Source organism: Ornithorhynchus anatinus, chromosome 12, assembly GCF_004115215.2.
Source record: "Ornithorhynchus anatinus isolate Pmale09 chromosome 12, mOrnAna1.pri.v4, whole genome shotgun sequence".
NCBI lineage: Eukaryota > Metazoa > Chordata > Mammalia > Monotremata > Ornithorhynchidae > Ornithorhynchus > Ornithorhynchus anatinus.
The window spans coordinates 28,678,937-28,702,987 of record NC_041739.1 but is presented as its reverse complement, the minus strand read 5'-3'; the positions used below and the strand labels follow the sequence as shown (position 1 = coordinate 28,702,987).

Below are 24,051 nucleotides of genomic sequence, written 5' to 3'. Positions count from 1 at the left end.
CATGTTTTCAAGCCATGGCTTGCAAGGACAGGTTCAAGAGAACCAGGTTTTGGTCCAGGCCTTGGGAAGCGATCTACTATCAGTGAAGCTTGATTGGCCTTTGGCTTCCGGTTTCTGGCTGGTGTAATGGGGGAGGAATGAAAAAGGGGGGAAGGTAGAAAGAGAGGGAAAAGGAAAGAAAGGAAGCAGGAAAAAAATGAAGAAAAGGAAGGGAGGGGAGGGGAAAGGAAGGGAAAGGGTTAGGGGTCAAGGGTTGACTTGGAAGCCAGGACAGGAAGAAAAGTGGCAGGGATTAGGAGCTGGGAAAGATGGGGCCATTGTGGGGAGGGACCTCATCATAACAGAGGTAAAAAGACAGAAATAGAGGGGGAAGGAAGGGATGGAGGTGGGGCAGGATCAGTCAGTCAATCGTATTTGAGCACTTACTCTGTGCAGTGCAGTACTGTGCTTTGCACATAGTAAGCGGTTAACAAATACCACCACCATCATCATCATCATTACTAAGCATTTGGAAGAGTACAATATAACACTTTCCCTGCCCACAGCAAGCTTACAGTCTAGAGGAGGAGACAGACATGACTGGCTGCCCAGGAAGCCAGATCAAGATAAGCCGGTATAACTCACGGGCCTTAACAACTAGCACGGGGAACTGTGGGATCTGCCCGGGAGGACGCGGGCAGCTGGACCCCCTCCAGGAGGTTGTGTTGGCGGGGGCGGGCTCAAAGCCTGCAAGCGTGGGGTGAGCCAGTGGGGAACCCATGGGTGCCCAGAAGAGCCTGGCATGGCCGGCACTGGGTGAGGCTGACCGGGCAACTTTCAACTTGATGTGTGGCAGGAAGCAGGCCGAAAACCCAAGCGCACTGGGCAGGAGGGAGGACGGGTGAAGTCTGGTACCCAGACTGGGGCGGCTGACACCCTCATCCGCACACACACGTTCGCTCGATCCTGGAACCAAGGACAAGCCACTGGAGTCCACGAAAACCAGCAGAACCTCCGGGGGCCAACTTTTCATTTTGAGCAAAAAGGAGGTCAGGCTCTCAGTGGAAAGCATTGACTTCATCTATTTGACTTCATCTCAAAGTGAGCTCATGCCAGCTCTTCCTTCCCACCGGATAGCCCAGGCCCTCACCCACCTGAATCTCATAGTTTGTGTCGGATAGGGTCCAGCCTAAAGATCCCCCGAGATCCCATGCCCACCAACTGGCCGTAATGGGAGATTGAAATAGCTCCCAAACCCAACAAAAGCGACTTCAATCCTGGAATGGCCCACGAAGCCTCAAGGCTTTTTAGACCTGTGGGTCCCTTGGTCAGTCTGGAAGCAGACTCAGACTATGCAGTGCCCTTCACTTTTTTTCCAGAAAAAAGGAAAGGAGACCATGGAGCCAATGGTTTCTTTATGGGATCCCAAATTTTCTCATCTATTGTTCCTACATGCTCCTCGTGAAATATGGGACACAGTATGTCCTGCATATTTTATATAATTATATGCAGTTCTGCTTCCCAATCAATACCCATTACCTGGCTTTTGTTTTTTATTTTTTAAACATTGTTCCAGGGCAGGCTCCCCTGCCTCTTTTTTCTGTCCCATGGATCCCTTACACTTTGCTGCAGCTCTAGGTGTGGGGCTGCAAGAATGGAGTGGGTGTCTAGGGGGCACAGGGGACCTGTGGGGACAGAGGTTTAAAAGAGCCACAGGGAAAGCAGGGCAAGCAAAGATTAATCAATTAAAAAGTTTACCCGGGGTACAGGCAAGATTATTAAATTTTTTTCTAATATTTTTAAGAATTTTTATGAATTTCAAAGTGTAAAAATTCCCTGACGATTTGTAATTCTCATTTTTTGAAACAGCTGAACTTTGGCAAATATATGTGGCACTCCTATCATAGGTATCCTGAATCCACAGTTGTTTTTTGGTTAGGAATTTCTCCTAGGTGGTTTTTTCTTGAAGGGATTAATTCAACGCTCAAATAAGAAACCACCCTTGGGCTTCTCCCAAATTGCAAAATTAAAATTTCTAATTATAGTTTTTCTTCCCTCCATCACGCCAAGCATATTTGCCATCTGTCACTACATACAACCTTTACCCTCTACCACCAATCCAAACCTCTCTTCTTTTGCAAGTCCCTGCTCAGGAGCCTAGCAATCCCATAAGATTTTAATAAAAAGTGACTGTCCTCTTTTAAAGAAGTCTCTACAAATTAGACCCAGGTATCTCCAGCCACTTCAGTCTATAATAATTATAGTATTTGTTAAGCACTATGTGCCAAGCACTGTTCTAAGCACTGGAGTAGATACAAAGTAATCAGGTTGTCCCCCATGGGGCTCACAGTCAATCCCCATTTTACAGATGAGGTCAGAGGCACAGAGAAATTAAGTGGCTTGCCCAAGGTCATACAGCAGACAAGTGGCTGAGCCGAGATTAGAAACCCCATCCTCTGACTCCCAAACCCATGATCTTGCCACTAAGCCGCCTTTCAGTCATGTGTATGTATTTAGGATTGTGTGTATCTACTCAATAAATGATTGATTTATGTTTGATCTCTCCTCTAAATGGGGATCTCCTTGAAGACAAGAACAATATCTCCTACTTCCCGCCCAAACTGTGAAGTCCTCCGTAAAGTGACCTCCTTCAAGTCAGATAAGCAAGCCCCCTTTCCCTGGTCCCTTGCAAATCCCACTCTTCCCAAAGAAATCCATCTGTGTGCTTGTGTGCAATAGGTGGAGATATAAGGTGAGGCTCTCTCTTAAGGTTAAAGTAAAATAGTCCATACACTTCTTTAACACTCTGATCCCAAGTAGATAATAATAATGACGGCATTTGTTAAGCACTTACTAGATGCTAGCCGCTGTACTAAGTGCTGGGGTAGACACAAGATAATCATGTTGGACACAGTCCCTGTCCCACACAGGGCTCTCAGTCTTAATCCTCATTCTACAGATGAGGTAACTGAGGCCGGGAAAAGTGAAGTGACTTGCCCAAGGTCACACAGCAGACAAACGGAGGAGCCGGGGTTAGAACCCACAACCTTCTGACTCCCAGACCCATGCTCTATCCACTAGGCTATGCCGCTTATAAATGTCAAAACTGAATAGACTTCCTAGGAATTGAAGGGCGAGTCACTGCTGCGTGACCTTTCAACCTTCTGAATTAGCGTCAGCTGTAATTCATCTTTTTTGATGTAGTGACTATCTTGGTGATTGAGGTATACATGCATAGTTATAGTTTCCTTTCCTTACGAGCCTATTTCCCCAACCACAGTATTCAAATTTGTCTTGTCTTATGCCGTCGAGTCGTTTCCGACCCACAGCGACATCACAGACACATCTCTCCCAGAACTCCCCGCTCTCCATCTGCAATAGTTCTGGTAGTGGATCCATAGAGTGTCCTTGGTAAAAAGACAGAAGTGGTTTACCGATGCCGCCTTCTGTGCGGTAAACTCGAGTCTCTGCCCTCGACTCTCTCCCAGGCCGCTGCTGCCCCGTATGGGTGAGTTTTGACTTCTAGCAGATTTCCTTCCACTCGCTCGCCACTGGCCAATTTAGGAGTGGAATGGGTATGCCTCTGCTTCACTCTCCCTCCAGTAGCCAAGACTGGTAGAGTACTGGAAACTTTTCAGGTGCAACCCTTAGAGGGTATTCAAATTTGAGGAAACACTTTTTGTGGCTGTGCATCAGCCCCATCACTTGCCATTTCAAGTTATTTACATTCTCACCATCCATACACCCTCACTACACCTGTGACTCTCACTGTTAAGGATATCCGTAGGGCTCAGGCTGCTTCTCCTGACTTCTTTGCTGTTAATCCAAACAAAAACCAAGCAAGCTATTAGTGACAAGAGCAAGGAAAGTGACTGCCATACTGTGCCGTGTTTAGTCTTTGCTGAGAATTATGTGTTTTCAAGACATCCAATTGGAGGTCCTATTGAAAGTTGGCAAGGGAATTGCAGAGAAGGGAAGGAGAAACTTCATTTCCCAGGAAGCAAATGGGATGACACAACCTTTTGCCACAGTAAGGATCTATCCTGGATGGAGCTAAGCATCTGTGGGGGACTGTGGAGACAAAAATCCCTGGCTCTAGAACAGTGAGAGCTCTTGGAAGCAGGCAGTTAGTACAGTGCTCTGAACATAGCAAGCCCTCAACAGGTATGATTGATTGAAGTAGGGGCATAATGGCATGAAGCAGCATGTTCTAGTGGAAAGGCCTGGGAATCAAACTTGTCTGCTGCAAGTCACCTAACTTCTTTGTGTCTCAGTTACCGCAACTGTAAAACGGGGATTAAAACTGGGAGCCCCATATGGGACATGGACTCTGTCCAACCTTGTATCTACCCCAGTACGGTGCCTGCTCAGAGTAAACACTTAAAAACCGTTAAAAAAAAAAAGGCAAGACACCTCTTTAAAATCATGGCATGTATCACGCACTTGCTACATGCTCGGCACTGAAGGAGGTAAAAGGCAGTCAGTCAACTGCAGTCTTAGTGTGGGACTAAGATCATCAGAATTCTAGTCACCTTAGATAGGATGGAGCCAGGCCTTACAGTGGGTGGGGATAGGGAGAAGAACAGTAGGAGAGAGGGAAACGTAGGAGAAGGGAGAGGGAGAAGATACTCATCCTCTGGCTCTTCTTTTTTACTTTTATTATCTGCTCCCCAGCACTAGTTCCAGGATCTGCACACACAGTTCGTACCCAGTAAACAGCAGTGGTGAAGATAGCGTTGATAGCTAGCCTTACTTAGTCTCGTGCATTTTGGATCCGTGAGTCTTACTGCAATCTGGCTTTTAAAAAAATCCACTGGAAGTATTTTACCTTTGAAATCTCTATGCAATGTTGAAAACATTCCTCCAGTGCTTCTAGTGATGTTGCAAAAAAACAAACAAAAACCAACAGCTGAAGTTTTGAGACCCATACAAACAAGAATACCAGTAAATTTGATTGTATGTGTTGTTTAATACTTGCATTGCTTCTATAGCGTAATTAAAGCAATCTTTAAAATTCACTTCTCGTTTACAAATATTTGTCAAGTTTTGTTTCAGAAACATTTTTCCTACTCTCTTGCCCACACACCCAGACACACTACAAAAATTTCATTCATAACGCAGTAAGGGCAAACATGCATGTAAACATCTTTCATTAGAGTTTCCCATAGTTTTAAAAATCATAAACCCACAGATATCGAATAAGGCTCATTGTTTTAGTACAAATGCCATAAAAGACCAATCAACGTATTAAATATGGAGGGGTTAGCTTTTTGTTGCTCTGCATATAGCAAGCTTACCCCAACTTTCAAACCTTAAATGTATCCCACAATCTACCACACACCAGTTGAAAATTAAAATGAGGAGATAGATGACCTAAGCAGAAAAAGTTATCGAAGCAGGTTATTCAGACACCCTGGAAATACTTTTCTTCTAGTATAAGTAGGCCTTACTATTTCCCAGTAGCTTTTCAGCTCATGAATCAAAATTAATTACAGTAGCAAAAATTTCACTTAGATCAACTCATGGTAAGGATAAACTGGTATGTGTGTATATATGTTTATGCACACAGTGAAAAATTCTAACATTCTCATTTCATTTTATCATCATTACATTCATTTATCATACAACATTAGAAAAATCTGGCTCCCTGAAAACGTTATAAAGAAGTTTTACTGTCTGTATCATGAGCGGGAGAGTTGAGGTGTGTCCAAGAGAAGGAACTGATAATCAAATGATTTCTGATAACTGTGCTCAACAATTGGATTTCCACCTCTGTCTCCCTGCCCACCTTCCCCCTTGGCCTTAACTACTCCCATGTAATAAATTAGGTGCAAGGGAAGGTACATTCACTCCTTCAGGCCACTTTGTGAACTAAACTACTCCACCAGTACACTAAATGTACCCTTTCTGGACAGAGAGGTGGTAGGTTAGGTACTGGGGAGAAAAATAGGATTTATTATCTCTTTGAGTACCAGAGATGTAACAAGAAGGGGTTGCTGCTACTAGCAGTAAGGATAGTTTGTAGATTCCTGATGTTTTTAAATCGCTTCTACATTATTTGTCATTATCATACTCAGATGCTCCTCACAAAAGTTTGTAATTCTTTTTAAAATACTATCGGAACAATTACGTTTCATTTAAATATATTCTTTCTTCCATTAAAATATTTCGTACAAACATCTATTTACATACAAACACGAGAAAATTTGCGAAAAAGGGTAACTCACACTTGTAGTTTTATGGCTTGAATTAGTTTCATTGCTTTGAATATGTATACAAAATAAAATGCAGAAAGTTTGCAAAATGAAACGTATTTAAATAAATGCATTTGTGGGAAGGAAGCTCTAAATTACTGAAGAGAAAGAACGGACAGTGATACATGCTAGTGAGGTGCCTCAAATTACATTAATTTTAACAAGCTTACAAACCTTTGATCTGTGGCCAATAAGCAAACATCAGTCTCCCGAGGCAGTTTTTAAAAAACATTCATTAAAGAGTTGATTCTAAGTCAGTATTTGTAAATTGGAATCCTCTTTCCAGTCACTTTTCCCCAAAACAAGGCTGTACTTTTCTAACCAAAGACTTGGAAAGCAATTTCCTTTAAGAGGTTTTAAACTTTCATGTAAACAAATGCAGTTAAAGTGCTACATGTCAACTCTCCAAGTAACATTTTTGCTTTAAAAGATCTAGTTAAAAAAACAGCAAATAGTAACAGTAAATTGGTTGTCATTAGATCATTAATCTGTTAAGCATTACAAAGAAAATATGATAGTGCTTTCCACACTTCTGGATCACCAAAGCATTTGTGGCTTTAGATACTGTACTTGATTGTTTTAATTCATAATCAGTAGAGTTTGATTTTCTTCTTCACTTCTCAAATAGGCGGGGATGAGGCAGGTTAATTCAGAAGTAGATATTTTCTTACAAAACAAATCTTTCCACATAATTCTATTTTCCCCTATTATCTCTGCAAGCAAAAAATCAGTCAGTACAATTATTCTCAATTCCAATATTAGTCCACCTCAAATTTTTGTTTGGCGGGGGGGGGGGGTGGTGTTCTTACAGATGAGTTTCTCCTGCTAATTTGATCGTGCCAAGATGGTTAAAATGTCGAGTTTATCAGGTAAGTGTCCAGTAGAGATGCACATGGACTAATTTCTTTGAGGCTGAGGCTCAGTAAGAATTTTTTGGTCATCTCCACTTCGTACCTGCAAAACTCTTTGTCATTTCCAAGGGAAACAGTAAAACCTCACTTCATATTCCCAACCCACTCCTTCCCTACTAGATCTAGTAATCTAGATGCCATTACATTCCAGTGCTTTCCCCACCTCTGACTTTCCATTTTTGCCAAGAACAAATTCTGACTTAGCTTACCTCTCTCTACCGCACTTGGAGATTGGCCAGTTTCAGTGGATGTCCCACCTGCAGAGATGAGGTAGCTGAAAAGAGGATGGGGAGGCCACAGATGGGGAGGCCACTGGAGAGTTCTTTCTGTCCCCTGCACCAATTCAAGCCTCTCTGAATTCCACAGACACAATCTGTACTCCCCCTCTGGACTGTAAGCTCGTTGTAAGCAGGGAATGTGTCTGTTATATCGTTTTGTTGTACTCTCCCAAACGCTAAGTACAGTGCTCTGCACACGTTAAGCGCTCAATAAATACAAGTGACTGACTGAGCTCCACAGATGCTCGGCTCCCAAATCTAGTTCCCGCTAAGGGATTGGCCAAAAGGCTTCAAGGCTGATTCAGTGAACGGAACTTTTAGCACCAAGGAAGGCTGGGCTCCCCAAACCCTCAAGCCACCTATGCTCATTACTTAAAATCCAAGACCTACCACTTTCATGGTTAGGGCTCTTGGAAAGTTGTTTATATTCCATCTTTCCAGGATGTCCCAGCCCCAAATCTGAATCCGGCAGAAAAAACAGACTCCAGATCCAATGTCTCTGCAAGACGGGACACCTAAGTTTCCTGATGAAGCTGAAAAAAGAGGCAATCGAGTTTTCTCTTTTATTCTGTCCACATGAAGGATAAATGTGGACAGAGAGGAGCTGGTCAGACAAGAGACTAAGCTATGGTCAGGCAAACCACTCCCACCGAAAAGCCTACTCACTTATCAACAAAATGAATAAATGCCATTGGAAGCAGCAAAGCTAATCTTCAAAGGTTTCAATTTCTCTAAACTCCTGCCTACACTTCCCTAGGCAAATATTTGACCCACATCACATATCCTTTGGAAAACAGAAACATAATCCTTTGGGGGTGGGGGGGGGGATAGCAAGGGACAGAGGAGAGGAATGCTCTGTGGAAGCCTACTTGGGAATAAAATTAAGCCCAAATGATCATAGTTCACAAAATCCTGGACTTTAGTGTTCAGGTAACTGGCATAGTGACAGTCACCTGCGCAACACTAATTTCCCCAAAAGGTAAACTGACTTGGCAATCCAATCATTTTTATGAAAAACCTTAGTGGAAAGCAGCATAGGCCTAGTGAGAAGAGCACAGGATGGGGAGTCAGGAATCTTGGGTTCTAATTGCTTCTCAGCCGCTTGTCTTCTCTGTGACCTTGGGACAGTCACTTAACTTGGGACTGTTTCTTGATCTGATTTCATTACATCTACCCCAGCTCTTAGTACAGTGCTTGGCACATAGTACACACTTAATACCACAATAACAACAACAATTATTACTTTTAGTATGGGTAGCCTAAGGCCCCTGAATACTAAAAGGAACAAGGCCCCAAAATTCCATTTAACTCCTTGATATATGGAATGTTGTCTTTCCACAAGGCAGCAGTTATTTTTTACTCTCTTGTTCAGCCTTGAATTGGAGAGCGCTGAAAGATGGGGTTTTTTTTTCCCCTGGTTGCTTTAGCGCTGCCATTGTCACCCCTGAAAACTCTCCCCCTCGTTTGAGCATCAGCTGTGACCCCAAGACACTGCTGGTCTGGGCTATCTGCTATCTTTGCAAAGCGTGGATATAGGAAACTGGCCCCAGGGCCCATGAGCCTATCAAAAGCAGAACCCACCTCCATTCAGGCTTTGACTGAGGAGAACCGTCCAGATCCTACAAATGTTAACTTGTGCTTTGAACCAGGTGCCTTCCTTCAATCCCTCCTCACAGTATCAGATGTGGGCCCAGGAAACACAAAACAGCAAAATTTGTGCCTCTTTCTGGCTTATTCCTCCTCCCCATTTGTAATTCCTCACTGAAAAACAACTGATATAAATCAGAAGGCTTTATTGGTCTAAACCCAAGACCCAAATCCACTCAAGCCCTCACCTCTTATTTGCTGGTTAAATATTTTGCTGCTCTAAAAACCGAACAGGATTTTGCCTTTTTTAAAATGATAGATCATCTGGGCTCAAGGGAATCTAAAGCATTTGCATCTAAAGCATTTTCAGCTGCATAAGAGCTGTTATATATTTCAGGGCAATAATCGAGTACTGTCACAGACTTAATTAGAAAAAAATAAAGCACTATTTCTTCCTCCTATGTCTTCTATAATCTATGGCTTGCAAATATACTGGTGTGCTGCTTTTTTTTTTTAATGTACAATTTCTACAGTGCATTGAAGCAGGTAAATATCTTGCAACTCCAATGATGAGCAGTTTCAACATTAAACATACCTTTGCTCCTAGTTGCCAGGGGTTTCTGTCTTAGTAGTTTAATAGACCCATGTCTTGCAACTGGAACCTAGGTTGACTATTAATGCATTCTATTTAAGTACTAGATGTGGACAAAGGACTGGATTCTACAGGAATGTTCATTCAAGGGGGAAAAAAAAACCCACCAACACTGTTGAAGATGCCATAATTCCACCATCAAATTTTTGCCCACTGCTAAGAATTGCCTTCTTTTCTTCCTGAAGGTATAGATTACACTTCCATCACTTTTGCCACATATGAATCCAATCCATTTCTCCTCATCTCTTAAAGCAAAGTTGTCTTCATTCACATGCGAGAATAATCACAATGAAATTCCTTGGCCTCAGGGGCCAGAAATGTACTAATATTTGGACATAATAGTAATAATAGTAGTGAGACAATGGAATAGAAAGAGAGCCACAGAGACCCACACACATCCCACAAAGCCTGTGAGAAAGGCTTCTTGCAAAAGAGGATTTCATGGGCAGGGTATATAGTTCAGGCTGGGTGTTGGGGGGAAAGACTCAAAAACAGGATCCTTTCTACTAAGAAATAATAAAGCTTCTCTATTGCACGATACAGATCAAAGGTTAAAAGGCAAATTCTGCTACGTTTAGAGAACATCCAAGTAGAGTACTAACTCCCTACCCTCAAGAAGGGTGATATGCAGGAATGCAATTGCACAATTTGCAGTGGCCAGAGATCTAGCGGTATGGAAAAGCCACAGACTAAAAATGACTGATAAACCCCATTTCCCTTTTTCAGTCTAATCTTTTGGCATCTCTGAATGTGGTGCAGATTTAGACGTAGAACTACCAAAGAACATCACGCTGCCGTGTGCAGGATATTAAATGATTCCCTCCCAGTAAGACTCGGTTGCAATGCTAGCTAATTTTAAATCTGGTATGAGCAATACAGTCAAACCTAGTTAGTATGCAAGAAACTCATTGCTAACACAGAGGGAGAGGTTAAGATGGAACAGCATGAGCAGGCCCTGGCTGTCCAGTTTTCAGTACAAACGAAGTGCATAGATCCAAGTTTCTCCTCCCGACCGCTCTCCCCGGAGGGTCCCTTTGCACATCTCACTTCTGCTGTGTAGCCTGGAAGGACTTCAGTTCCACCTGGTACCATTCCGGGGCTTCCGGTCCCCCCTTGCCGGGGGGGCTGTGGTCGTAGCCGTAGGCCACAGTGAGTTCCTCATCTCTCTCCACGGCGCGGATGGTGCGGATGCATTTGATGGGCCCGAAACGGGGATGGACAAACCTAAACGGCAAGACAGGCTCTCCGTCATCACTCAAGGGATTTTGCTCCAGGGCTCCACAGTGCTGCTTTTCAACCAAAGAGCTGAGCAGAAATGAACATTTATAAAAACTTCTGGGCAGGCACGCAGCCTGGTCTACTGGGAATAGCATGGGTCCGGTAGTCAGAGGACCTGGGTTCTAATCCTGGCTCTGCCACTGGCCAGCTGTGTGATCTTGGGCACATCACCTCACTTCTCTGCATCTCAGTTTCCTCATCTGTAAAATGGGGATTCTACACCTGTTCTCCCTCCTACTTAGGCTGTGAGCCCCAAGGGGGACAGGGACTGTGCCTGACCGGATGATAATATGTAGTGCTTCATAAGTACTTAGCAAATTCTGCAGTTATTATCATCATCAATGTTAGGACTTATCAGCATTTCTCCTTCAGTTCAGGTCTTGTTTCTATAGTCATGAACGAGGGAATTGTGAATAATATAAATCTATCTTTAGGGAGGCCCTAGATTCAAGAGGCCTCTGCTCCACAAGCTGCCAGTTTCCCTAGGAAGGTTAAACCTTAGGCTCTTTTAAGGGGTTGAATCCCCATATCCTACTTGGATTCTCACAGAAAAGCAGCATGGCCTAAAGAAAGAGCATGGGCCTCGGAGTCAGAGGCCTGCCTCTGCCTCTGTCAATTGCTTGTTCTGTGACCTTGAACAAGTCACTTACCTTCTCTGTGCTTCAGTTTCCTCAACTGTAAAATGGGGATTCAACACCCGTTCTCCCTCCTGCATAGACTGTGAGCCCCATGTGGGACAGGAACTGTGTCTAACCTAACTAACCTGTACTTACCCCAGTGCTTAGAACAGCGTTTGACACAAAGAAAGCGCTTAAAAAAATACCATGAAACAAAGATTAAAAGTCCTTTAGCTATACCTTAGGTGGTAAAGATAGAGATCCTGTTAAGAGGAAACTAAAAAACAAACCCCAATAAAACCCCCCCAAACTTTGCTAATATATCTTTTCCTGTGCTATCCTGGAGCTATTCTATAACGATCATAGCTTGCTACTATCCCCACAGCACCAATCACAAGAGCAGTTCTCTAGCAAGAACATTTTAACTACAAAATATCCTAAAATATGAGGAGGTTCACTTACTCCCCGTTTCCTGCCAGGAAGATGAAAGACTTCCCCTATGTTATAGGTGGGGAAGCAGGTGCTTAAGCTGTCCAAGATGAAGGAAGGAGGAGGACTTATCTAGAAAGTGATAATTTCTAGGAGCAAGGTAAGCTCAGCCCTCTGACCACCAATGGAGATACAAAGGGAGGGGGAAGACTTTCTCGACCATTGGAGCCCTTTAAGAACTCCTCCCCTCCCACCTCACCTCGCTCTGATTATGAACCAGTATTTTCTCCCAGGGCAAAAGACCTTTTCCACCCAGAGCAGGCATTTGAAAAATCGTTACTTGATGCCAAGCTTTCTCTACATAGGAGAGCGCGTCAATGAAAATGGACACATTTCACTTATTTAAGGGTGGAGTTTCTGCTACATGAGTTGTTCAGGTCTCTGTTTGGTTCCCCTTTAGCCTTGCCATTTCCTTGCTCATTGGCAACACCACAGAAGTATACTGAGAGGAAGGGAAGGAAGAAAAAGAGCAGGAAAAAGAGAGGAAGGGAAAAAGGGAGAGGAAGGGGAGGAAGAAGAGGAAAAAAAAAAGGATTCATTAACTCATATTTCTCCCCATGACCATACTGAACTATTGGGAATCTTTTTCTGGACTACCAGGTGCTACGGAGTTTTTTGTCTGTCAAAGTCAATGGGCTTTTTCCTACATAGACACTGCTTTCCAATCGGCTGTAGTTTCTGAAATAGCAATGCTCCCAATGTGCTACTATCCACAGTATGGAGCTTAAAGAAGCAGGTTAAATGGACATTTTAAACGACACCCTGAAATGGCGAAGTGGCACATTCAGTTGACGGTCTGTGGATCAGGAGAGTTCAATCACAGGTGTTTGCCCCATTATCCTGGAAAATTGAAAGGTTCCCATTCGGGCAGGGCAGGGCACCAGAAAAGAGGTTCCTATTCAGGGCTACTCCTCTCCCGCAAGACTAACAGAGATTCCGTTCTTCCATTTCCTATCAGTCACCCAGAGACATGCCAGCTCTCTTCCTTGTGCAGGAAGGTATAATGATCGGCTTAATTTCTGTTTTGGGCCATCAGTTGTGAATGGCTGTCTTTAATTGACGCTGGCTTCAGTTTCATTTCACTTCACTCATTGCCCGTGTGCTCTTTCCTCCCATAGAAATTGGTGCTTTGGCCCTTTAGGAGACAGTGAAGCCTAGTTGAAAGAGTACAGGACTGGAAACCAGGACACCTGGGCTCTGCCTGTCATCTGCCTGCTCTATGATTTTGGGCAAGTCACTTAATATCTCTATGCTTCTGTTTCCTCATTTGTAAAATGGGGAAAAATGCCTGTTCTCCCTCAGACTGTGAACTCCATGTGGTATTATTATTATTATGGTATTTAAGTGTTACTATCTGCAAAGCACTGTTCTAAACACTGCGGTAGACAGAAGTATATCAAGCTGGACAGTCCTTGCCCAACATGGGGTTTACAGTCTAAATCAGAGGAAGTTACAGGTAATAAATTCCCATGTTACAGGTAAAGAAACTGAAGCACAAAGCAATTAAGTGACTTGCCCAAAGTCACCTGGCAGGCAACTGTCAGAGCCAGGCTCGGGTGCATAGGGACTGTGATCTACCTTGTATCTACCCAGTGCTTAGCACATAGAAAGTGTTTAATAAATACCATAATTGTTATTTTAATCCACTGTCTGACAAGGAGCCATGGCCAGTTCACTCTACAAAATCCTATGTGTCCAATCCAATTATCTTGTATCTACTTGGGCAATTAATGTGGTGCTCAACACATAGTAAGTACTCAAAAAGCACCATTATTATTATTACACCTGCAAGATGGTTCCTCACATACTCTACAAATTCAGCCAACTTTCTAAAAAACTGAATGAACTTGTATCCACAGTTATTTACATTGACTGTTTTAGATATGATTAATAAGATAAAATCCCAGAGAAGAGTTACAGTTGACCAGAAAGAAACATTTACTCCACAAGTCAGTGTGTAAATGCAATGCTTAAGGCCAGATTTTTGTTCCTCCTCCATTTTAAGGTCTTCTGCTGTCTTGCATGTGTGCTCCCTCTTTCTCTCTCCCTGTCTGTCTCATAGTGCTGACCACTCAGCTCTATGGAAAATCAGGAACATTTCTAGATGGAGAAAACAAGTGCCTTTGTTTCTCTCCACTCTCCATATAGACCCACGAAAGGACAACAAAGAGCTCCCTTCTGGGTACCCACAAGATTTTTTAGGACACTGTTCTTCCCATCATGCCTGCAGGAGGAAGAATGGGCTCTTTAGGTTCTGATTTTAAAATATCATCTACCCTACATGACAGACTGTCACCAGAAAGGTAATAAATGGGAAGCAGTGTGGTATAGTGGAAAGATCATGGGTCTGGAAGTCAGAAGACCTGGGTTCTAATCCCAGCTCCACCACTTGTCAGTTGTATGACCTTGGGCAAGGCACTTCACTTCTCAGTGCCTGTTTCCTCATCTATAAAATGAACATTAAGACTGTGAGCCCCATGTGGGACATGGACTCTGTCGCCCCATGTGGGACATGGACTCTGTCCAAACTACTAACCCAGCACTCATTACAGTGCCTGGCATATAGTAAGCGCTTAACAAATACCATTTAAATAAATAAATAAAGGCCCTGTGGGATCTGAGCATCATCTGGCCCCAGATGGACGATTCACAAACCCCATGGGGCCCAAGTACTTTGATTCCTGCAGGATCACACGAGTACCGACCCTTCCGCAGCTCAGCCTTGTACTTACGGGTCATAGATGCAGTTAGGAGTGAACGAGTGATTGGCCTTGTGTCCCAGGGAGGCACAATACTTGGATGCGTGGTTATACGGCTCAGGCACATCTATCACGGTTTCATCATCCAGAGAGAGTGTGTTTCCATTAAGGGCCCAGTCTCTGCCGTCCACCTGCCATAAAACAGCAGCAGCGACACGGGATTTTCCAAGGGGGCCAGAGTGGATTCATCCCAACCTGAATGCCTTCTCAATAACCCCGGCAGTTAGCACTCATTTTACAGCAGGGAAATGGAGTTACAGGTGGGGATGGGGAGGAAATAAGGGGCTGGGAGCTAGCTCTGTAGTAGGGGCCAGCCTACATCTTAGCTCTGCCGACTCCTGGCCCAGTTCAGCACAAGGTAAACACGGGTCAAGGCTGCATTTGCTTTCAGAGTCCTACATCCCACTTCCTTCAGGTGAGTCAGAGAGAAAAATTACCGAGGACTTTTGGGAATGCCTGACACTCATTTCAAGAAAGTGAGAGAGAAAAATAAGGGATGATAAACTTACTTTCCTCTTTCTAGGATTACCAAGGCAAATCAGAAAATGAAAGGACTTCTCAATGGGTATTCAATAAATACTACAACTATTACTATTGTTACAAGTTTAACTTGGTCCAAGCTAAAGGGGGCCCTGATATACAACATCACACAAGGCTGACCCAGTGAATTCTCCAGAGGGCACTTGGTATTTTACCTCTGGTATAGCATCCTGGGTGAATGTCTAAAATGTCTATCACATTAAAGAACAAAAACAAAAAGGAAAGACCTCGTGAGCCCTTGCAGATATATAATGTGTCTCCTGCCGGGAGAAGATACAACAAGTGAAAGCGGAAGCAGCAAAAACACAGCCGTAGGAGGATGGAGAGAAAATAAGCCTAGCTGCAGGGGCAAAACCCCAAATCCCAGCCACACCGGTTGGCATGGTTCAGTTCTTACTGGATATCCTGGCCCGGAAGAGGAGGGGAACCAGATGGGTACTCTGGGAAGCCTGATGAAGAGTGGGATCTGCTGGTTTTTAGTTTTTCATGGAGGTGACCAGCTCCCTGGGATGTCAAAAGCCACTTTGTGCCCCAACAGTAGCAGAGGCACAGGGCTGCCCTTTGCAGAAAAGGGGACAGAGGAGGAGTGGAAGGAAGAGAGGGAAAGTGACCATGGGCAAGTCACTTCACTTCTCTGTCCCTAATCTGTAAAAATGGGGATTAAGACTGTGATTAACTCTCCTCCTGTTTGGACCCGGCCAGACTCTGGGGTGAAACTATTCATTCATTCATTCAATAGTATTTATTGAGCGCTTACTATGTGCAGAGCACTGTACTAAGCGCTTGGAATGAACAAGTCGGCAACACCCTGCCTTCTGCAGGATGGGATGGGATGATGCCTGGGTTCCGAGAGGCACACGATCACAATTGGAGCTGGGCTCCAGGCAAGTCACCAAGTTTCTTCTTTGCCAAGACAGAGGGCTAATGTCTGGGGGCACAGAGGTCACAAGAGGCTATCCCTGGTCAGGGCCCTGTTGAGTCACGGGTGCAGGGGAGGACGGAGAGGGGAGGAACAGAAGGCAGGGGAGAAGCAGAAGCCAGACGGCATCGAAGAACAGAAAAAGCAGCGACACGACCAGGAATTGGGGGGTCGGGGGGAGGCAAGGAGTGGGGTTCTGAAGAAGAGGAAGAGTTTAAGGTTTCCTCTGGGGAAATGGAAAGCAGGAATAGGATCTACCTCAACCTTTCGCTTCCTCAGTCCCTTCCCCAAGTCAGGGTTTTCACAGAGGGCACCTCTAAGTCGAACTGGGGTCCTACAGCTCTTCCGAGCCCCTCGCTCAGATTAAGAAATTACAAGGCAAGAGCGAAGGCAAACTCCGGCCAGAATTACAGAACAAAGCTCCACTGGAGGCTACTGGTTCAAGGAGCCAAAGGGCTCTTTTGTTTTGCTTGTGAGACCCGCAACTGCCAGAAATCAACGACAAAGCCAATCCCCCTTGAGCCTGATTTCGTCCGACACAGAGCTAGTGCCCTCATGTGGCTTGTAGCTGGTTACTCACTCACAACTTGGTCCCGGGAGAGACGCTATAAATCGGTTTAGACCGTACCTCTTGGTGTGTAATTCGGACTCCATTGTAAAAGGACATAACCGTGCTAGGTCCTGCTGCTACCTTAGAAAACAGACCTTCTCCAGCAGTGGAAATGAGAGACTCCGCAACATACACCCTTAAGGGAATAAAAAGAAGTGGAAATTTGATTTTCTTTAAAAGGCAAGCCCGCGGTCATATGATATCACTACAGCTATGAGACTAAAATGTCAGATCATGTTGTTCTAGATGACTCAGAGATAGGAATGACACTCTGGGTTCTGGGGATTGTAGGAAGAAGTTGTGTTTTGTGAGTCACTTTCAAAAATTGTGCTCTCTAAACCGTACTTATCTGCTCAGATATCTACATATCTGCTCTGTGACCTTGAGCAAGTCTTTTAGCTTCTCTGGGCCTCAGTTACCTCATCTGTAAAATGGGGATTAAGACTGTCAGCCCCATTTGGGACAGGGACTGTGTCCAACCTGATTAACTTTATACTCCAGTGCTTAGGACAGTGCTTGGCACATAGTATGCACTTAAGTATGGTTATTATTATTACTGTTACTATGAATGAGCTTGTTAAAGCCTCTGAAAATGGCCTCTGTTTCCCAATTAAAATAACGAAAAATGTGCAGAGTTTTCTGAGCCAAACTGGAAATGAGAAGGTAAGGCACACGCCATGGGTACGTCACAGCCCCCAAAAGGATCTCTGAAATAGGTAACATTTCCCGGGGGGGAAGACGAGAAGCGATTTCTCTGCTTCCTCCTTGGACTCTCATCTCTGTTTAAGTTGATGCCTGGGTCCTGGGAGGAATATCAGCCGCAGGAGTAACCCTCTGCTGGGCAGGCAGAAGGGCCTCCAGTGCATGAAAGTGTAGCCGTGCGGGAAAGGCCCAGAGTAGACAGGCTCAGGGAATGGTGCTCCCACCGTGAAGGAACTAAGTGTGCTCTCCTGTCCAACCCACTCTCCAGTTTTTTTAAATGGTATTTGTTAGGCACTTACTATGTGCCAGGCACTGTACTAAATGCTGGGGTAGAATGAGCTAATTAGGTGGGACACAGTCCATGACCCACATGGGGCTCACAGTCTTAATCCCCATTTTACAGATTAGGGACAGGGAAGTGAAGTGACTTGCCCATGGTCACACAGCAGACAAATGGTGGAACCAAGATTAGAACCCAGGTCCTTCTGACGACTACCAAGCCCACACTCTACTAAGCTGTGTTGTTTCCCACTTGGGTGGTGGGTGGGACTTCCCTAAGGATCTGTCCAAGCTCTGCCTTGCTAATGGAAGCAGGGGGACCCATCCGTCAAACAACCGATGATATTTACTGAGCGATTACTGTGTACAGAACACTGTCCTAAGCGCTTGGGAGAGGACATCAGAGTTGGGAGCATGATCCCTGCCCTCAGGGAGCTTACAAAGCATGCTGTAGCTCCCCCCGTTTAGTGCCTGTTGGGTGTACATGATTCCACTCTTTCCATCTCTCTCCTCATCTCACAGCAGGGTTCACTGTTGAACAGCAGTTTGTGTAGCTGCGAAGGTCTCATTTCTCTGTGGCTCCATTCTGGCTGAAAACACAAACATTCAACCCCTGCCCAGATGACGATGTTAGGCTAATTTAGGGTTTGACACGGTCTTGGGAGTCAGAGGTCATGGGTTAGAATCTCGGCTCTGCCCCTTGTCAGCTGTGTGACTGTGGGCAAGTCACTTGACTTCTCTGTGCCTCAATTCCCTCATCTGTAAAATGGGGATTAAGACTGGGAGCCTCATGTGGGACAACCTGATTACCCTGTATCTACCCCAATGCTTAGAACAGTGCTCTGCGCATAGTAAGCTTAACAAATACCAGCATTATTATTATTGTTATTTGGCCAAGAGGCCCAGCATCTTAACAAGGAATTCTGGGATGATCTGAATGGTCAGACACCTAGGCTGTTGGGCGCCTCACACAAGGCACATTCCCTCAACCCTTCAGCTTCCCATCTCAAACATCAAATGAATGAATCTTACTGTCATAATGGAAAAATGAAATCTACCTTTCTGACTCATAAGGATCAGGAAGAAGTGCGTTTGTAGAAATGCAGGATGAAGTAGATTTATCGAAGTGGTACACTGAACCTAGAAAAACAACAAAGGAGTAAAATTAACAGACAGTATTTAAACACAATCCTGAGCTACTGGAGACCAAGAATTTCAAGTGCTTGAAATATGGAAAACTGAACCAAACTCTACAGAAGGTTTCTAAACCAAAAGGAATGGCTTTTGGAGTCCCTATTTAGAGCTGAATTTTCAGAGATGCTTCCTTAGCCGACTGTGGCACTCTTTTGATTTGATTTGTGAATTTGTTTCCGTCAAAAAACTGAATAGAGTCGCGCACTGAATTTTGCTACTATCTCTTTTCTTGGGTGGGGATTGAAATCTCAAAGGGACCCCATTCCTCAGGAAATCCACAAATGAATAAAGGTTTTTTGGAAATAGGCAAAGGTAAATTAATTCTTTCAGGATACAAGGGCACTGTTGAGCATCCTGGAAGACAACTCCCAAATGGAACCCTGAATGAATCACACATTTCAGGACCAGGGTTATCTCTCCTGGTTCCCTCTGCTGCCATGAACAGACACAGAGAATTCCAAAACAGCTAGTCAGAAAAAAGAATTATTAAAGAAGTCAGTATTTCCAAGCTGAATAGCTAAACAAATTTCTGTCTCTGTCACATCGATCCTTTAACGAGTGGCCTCTGCCTCTCTGAAGGGGCCGAACATTAGACTGAATATAAACCCCTCAAAACTAAACTGCAGGGCCGAGGGCATCTTCTCTGAAATTAAGCAGTCCATTCAGGAGGCTTAAAATACTCACTGTATTTCATTTTTTGCATACAGATTTAGAAGCAAACAGGAAAAAGACAAAAAGTGAGTGTGTTCTAAAAAATGGGCTTAATAAACAAGTTCTCTCATCTTTGTGGAGTTGGCCCATCTTACCCCAAGTGTAAGTGAAGGTCATTTAGAACGCAAATTGTTCATTCAGAACTCATGGCTTTAGGAAAAAAATGAAAACAGATTTTAAATGAAATTCAATTGGTTCTCTGTTTTTATTAAGGAAAAATAAATAGGGCATCAGGCATTTGCTTCGAATTTTACATGATGATATTTTGAAAAAGAGCCAACAACATTTAACTATACTCGGAATTATCTTGTCACTGGCAAATACAGCTACAGAGAGAAAAAAAGCCCTCCTGCCCCCCCAAACCTCCTTAGGGAACAGGGATTCTTTTCCTCTACTCCTCAAAGAGTTGCAAATACCCACTGGCCTGCTTTCACAGCAAAATGAAAGTCAGCTAGAATGAGCTACCATGGCACATTGGTTCAAAAGTGGCAGATCTGTCCGCAATCCATCAGTGAGGTATTTATTGAGTGCTTACTGTGTGCACATCACTCTATTAAGCGGTTGGGAGAATATAATACCGGAGTTGGTAGACATGATCCCTGCTCACAAGGAATTTACAGTCTAGAGTTTACAGGCATGAAAATAAATCAGAGCTAGGGGACGGGGCAGAGAATAGAGAGTTGTACTTAACTGCTGTGGGGTGAGTGAGGTGAGGTGAATATCAAAGTACAGATCAAATGCCTAGGTGACATAGAAAGGAGGGCAAATAGGGTGGGGAAGTCACTGAAGGGGGGCTGGGCTAGAGAAATTGTTACCAGAGAAAGGTCGGGAGCCAGCAGGGTAGGAGGAGGAAGCAGAGGGGGTGGTTGAGGCCATGAAGTTTGAGGGTCAATCATTCATTCAATCGCATCTAGTGAGCGCTTACTGTGTGCAGAGCACTGTACTAAGCACTTGGGGGCAGACATTGCCAGACATTTGACCATCCTGAGGTAGAAAAATAAAAAAACCCCACAAAGTTACCCTTTCAACCAATCAGTATTTAATGAGCACTTTCTGCATAACGGGCACTGCACTAAGCACTTGAGAGGGTACAATACGGCTACCAAATATGCATACGATGTTGACGTAACGGCATCACGCTTCTATATGCCCACTTGCCCAGAATGAGCGGCATCTGGAGCACACGTGGGGTAAGAGGTTGCCACCACCTCCCTCAGCTACATGCTCTGAAGTCAGTGCGTTCCTCTACTGTGCCTGTTAACTCGGGCACAGGGAGGCTGGGAATTCAACTTTTCAACTGCTGCCTCCCCTGAACATGTGCCCTGATGTGCCTGTCTACTCTCTTACGGTCGGAAGCTGGCCCTGGGGGTGGAAGAGGGAGGAGTCCCAGGAGTCTCAGGAAAGTTCCAATTTTGCCCCCAAACCTGGAAGGTTTTTGGCATATTACAGGGCTACGCAGAGGGGACCAGATGGGGAGGAGTAGCAGAATGAGCAACGTCTATGTCCGCTCATTCTGCCGCCCACAAGTACAATGCCCGGTGCACTCCCTCCTCCCCTCCAGCTCGCAACAGTTACTGCTGGTTTAGTCAGGGCCGGTCCGGAGAGTGGAAGAGGAAACGGGCAATCAGACTTTAAATTTCCAACTGCTTTGGAGTGTCAGTATCAAAACAGCTGCACTAAGAAGATGACCTAAATCTATTTTGAGTATAGAGCAAACCCGGTGTCATTCAAGAACTTGGAAAAGTCCTAATATCACTAAACGTCCAAACCCCAACCACTCTGCAGGTGCAAAATAAAGCTGCCAAACAGGACAGGAAGCCCCTATTTCTCCTCACCCCTATCAAGATCCCGGTTATGGGAGCTCCGCTGAGTTGGCCCTCATTGTGGATTAGAGTCTGAGCTGTGGGGATGGGGTGTCATTGGGGAGAAGAGGGAAGAAGGGAAAGGACAATTTCAGATTTCAGCTCAAGCCACCCTCCACCCTCCACTCGCCTCCAGCTGTTGCTTCCCTTCCACCCAAAAAGTACCTTGTACTTTGACTACCAGCAGTGTGCCCTGGTGGAAAGAGCATGGGCTTTAGAGTGAGAGGCCCTTGGTTCTAACCCCAGCTCTGCCACTTAACCTGCAGTGTGAACTGCAGCAAGTCAAAACTTCTCTGTGCCTCAGTTCCCTCATCTGTAAAACGGTGATTCATTACCTGTCCTCTCTCAGACTGTGAATCCTATGTGGGACCTGATGATCATATATCTACTTCGGCTCTTAGTACAGTGCTTGGTACATAGTAAATGCTAAACATACCATTAGCTTAATCATTACTAATAATCATTACTATTATTATTACCCTGTCCATTAGCCAGGGTCAAGACAGCCTCCTTTTTTCATTTATCAAAAGGTCTTTTTTCTTCCCTTTTGCGAGTGGTGGGGGAGGGAAAGAAGGAGATGGAAGTTTCTATTGGTCCTAAAGCTAGGCGCTATTAAGACTCTCTGTAAAGTAGTTGAGAGAGAGAGCCATGTTCCCGTCAGACTAAAGAATGTTTTTGTCCCCGTCTCCCCCCCGAAACTGGTCATTTCTAGGACCCAAAGCTCGGGGGATTAGTCTTGATTAAACCCACTTGGGTTCATGGAAACCCAAAAAAATATTAATCTTTTCAAATGACCTAAATGACCTCAGTTTGAGGAGACATTTGCAGTGAGAGGGCTTTTGCTTGCTCTTTTTGTACGGGAGCCGTTTCCAGTTCCTGGTCATTTAACCAGTCCCAGATTGTGTAGACATTAATTAGCTGATTTCAATCCACTTTTCTGAAGACATCAGATCAGCAAGTGACCTCAACCATCAGGACACCGGACACTTAGGGAATGGGCCTTTTCCAACTATGAATCAATCAATGGCATTTATTGAGTACTTACTGTGTGCAGAGCACTATGCTAAGCACTTGGGAGAGTACAATACAAAGAACTGGAAGACAGGATCTCCACACTCAAGGGATTTAGAGTCTAGTGGGTCCACTGGTATTCGCTCGGCAGTCCCGACCCACACAACTTGCCCATTGTCTTTGTACTGTCCTACACTGGAACAGCAGTGTCATCCCTAAGGAATCCCTTCACCTATTTCTCTTAAGTTGAAGCCGTTAAGACTACAGGCAGGTGAAGAAAAGGAATCTCTGAGATGCATTAGACCAAACTGCCAAGAGTTAGAGCAGCAAATTCTGGATGACTGTACTTACTTCCTGGGATCAGTTCAAAGTGGGGCCTCCCCTCCTCTGTGGATGTTAGGGTGGCCAGTTTGCCTTCGATCAGCTCTCCATCTATGAACTTTCCATAGACCGTGGTCCTCCCATCAGGGTACACGTAGGCTATCTTCTCACCAGTCATCTCTCCGTCTTCATTCACTTCTCCTACAAGGCTGCCTCCGTCCTAAGGAGAGTCCAAAAAACAAAAAATGTGCTTAACAATACTCCTGAGCTGGGGGTTGGCAGTTCAAACCCTAGCCTTTAAGGAGGATTGCTTTTGCAATTTCCCACAGCACCTCAGTTTTTTCTCTTTATCCCACTAGGGACGCAAGTCGATGACACTTCGTTCTGTTCTCTGGAGCGTGCCGCATTCATCTTGGACCACAAAGTTTTGACATTGGATTCTCTCTTGTGAAGGTTTTGTGGTTCTTGGGGTAATCTACCAATAATAGTAATAATAACTGTGGTTTGCCAAGCACTGTACTAAGCACTGGGGTAGATACAAGTTTTTCAAGTTAGACACGGTCCTTGTCCCACATAGGGCTCACAGTCTTAATCTCCATGAGGTAACTGAGGCACAGATAAATTAAGTGACTTGTCCAAAGTCACACAGCAGACTACTGGTGGAGCTGGGATTAGAACCGAGGTACTGACCTCCAAGCCCAGGCTCTTTCCACTAGGCCCCAGTGACTTTTTGGCAGGTCATTTGGGGTCTAGGCCAGAGTGAACTGCTCCTCTGCCAAATAACAAGGTGGTTTTACTGATATTTATAACATATTCAAGGGCACGTTGTTTTACAGATATTTACAACATATTCAAGGGCTGAAGAAATCTATAAACAGGGGATCTTCCAGTGTTTGATTTAAACCAATATTAAACCAATAATCTCATCACAAAATCTTCAACAGCTCTTACCCAAATTCCAATAGCCCATAAATATCCTCTGGTTTGGTAAACACCACAAGCAAGACCTCTTTCTTGCTGATGACAAGATTGGCCCTGATTGCTGATGACAAAGAATCAGGAATAAAGAAACAGGAGGAATGTAGTTTCTTGCAGCAT

General features: G+C 44.5%; 1 protein-coding gene across 2 annotated transcripts in view; it reads right to left on the bottom strand.

Moving 5' to 3' along the window:
- Positions 1 to 4,928: 4,928 nt before the first annotated feature.
- Positions 4,929 to 24,051, bottom strand: part of SETD7 (SET domain containing 7, histone lysine methyltransferase) — a 46,951-nt gene continuing 27,828 nt past the window's right edge. Inside the window, exons 4-8 of one of the 2 annotated variants that reach the window (XM_029076682.2) lie at positions 22,984 to 23,173; positions 18,913 to 18,994; positions 16,892 to 17,009; positions 14,778 to 14,935; positions 4,929 to 10,885 (exon numbers count right to left, since the gene is read on the bottom strand). In XM_029076682.2, the coding sequence (XP_028932515.1) occupies positions 10,705 to 10,885; positions 14,778 to 14,935; positions 16,892 to 17,009; positions 18,913 to 18,994; positions 22,984 to 23,173 (729 nt within the window). In that variant the 3' untranslated portion in view covers positions 4,929 to 10,704. Of the gene's footprint in view, positions 10,886 to 11,707; positions 12,488 to 14,777; positions 14,936 to 16,891; positions 17,010 to 18,912; positions 18,995 to 22,983; positions 23,174 to 24,051 lie in introns of those variants that run through there. The other variant, XM_029076683.2, reaches the window with a different exon arrangement.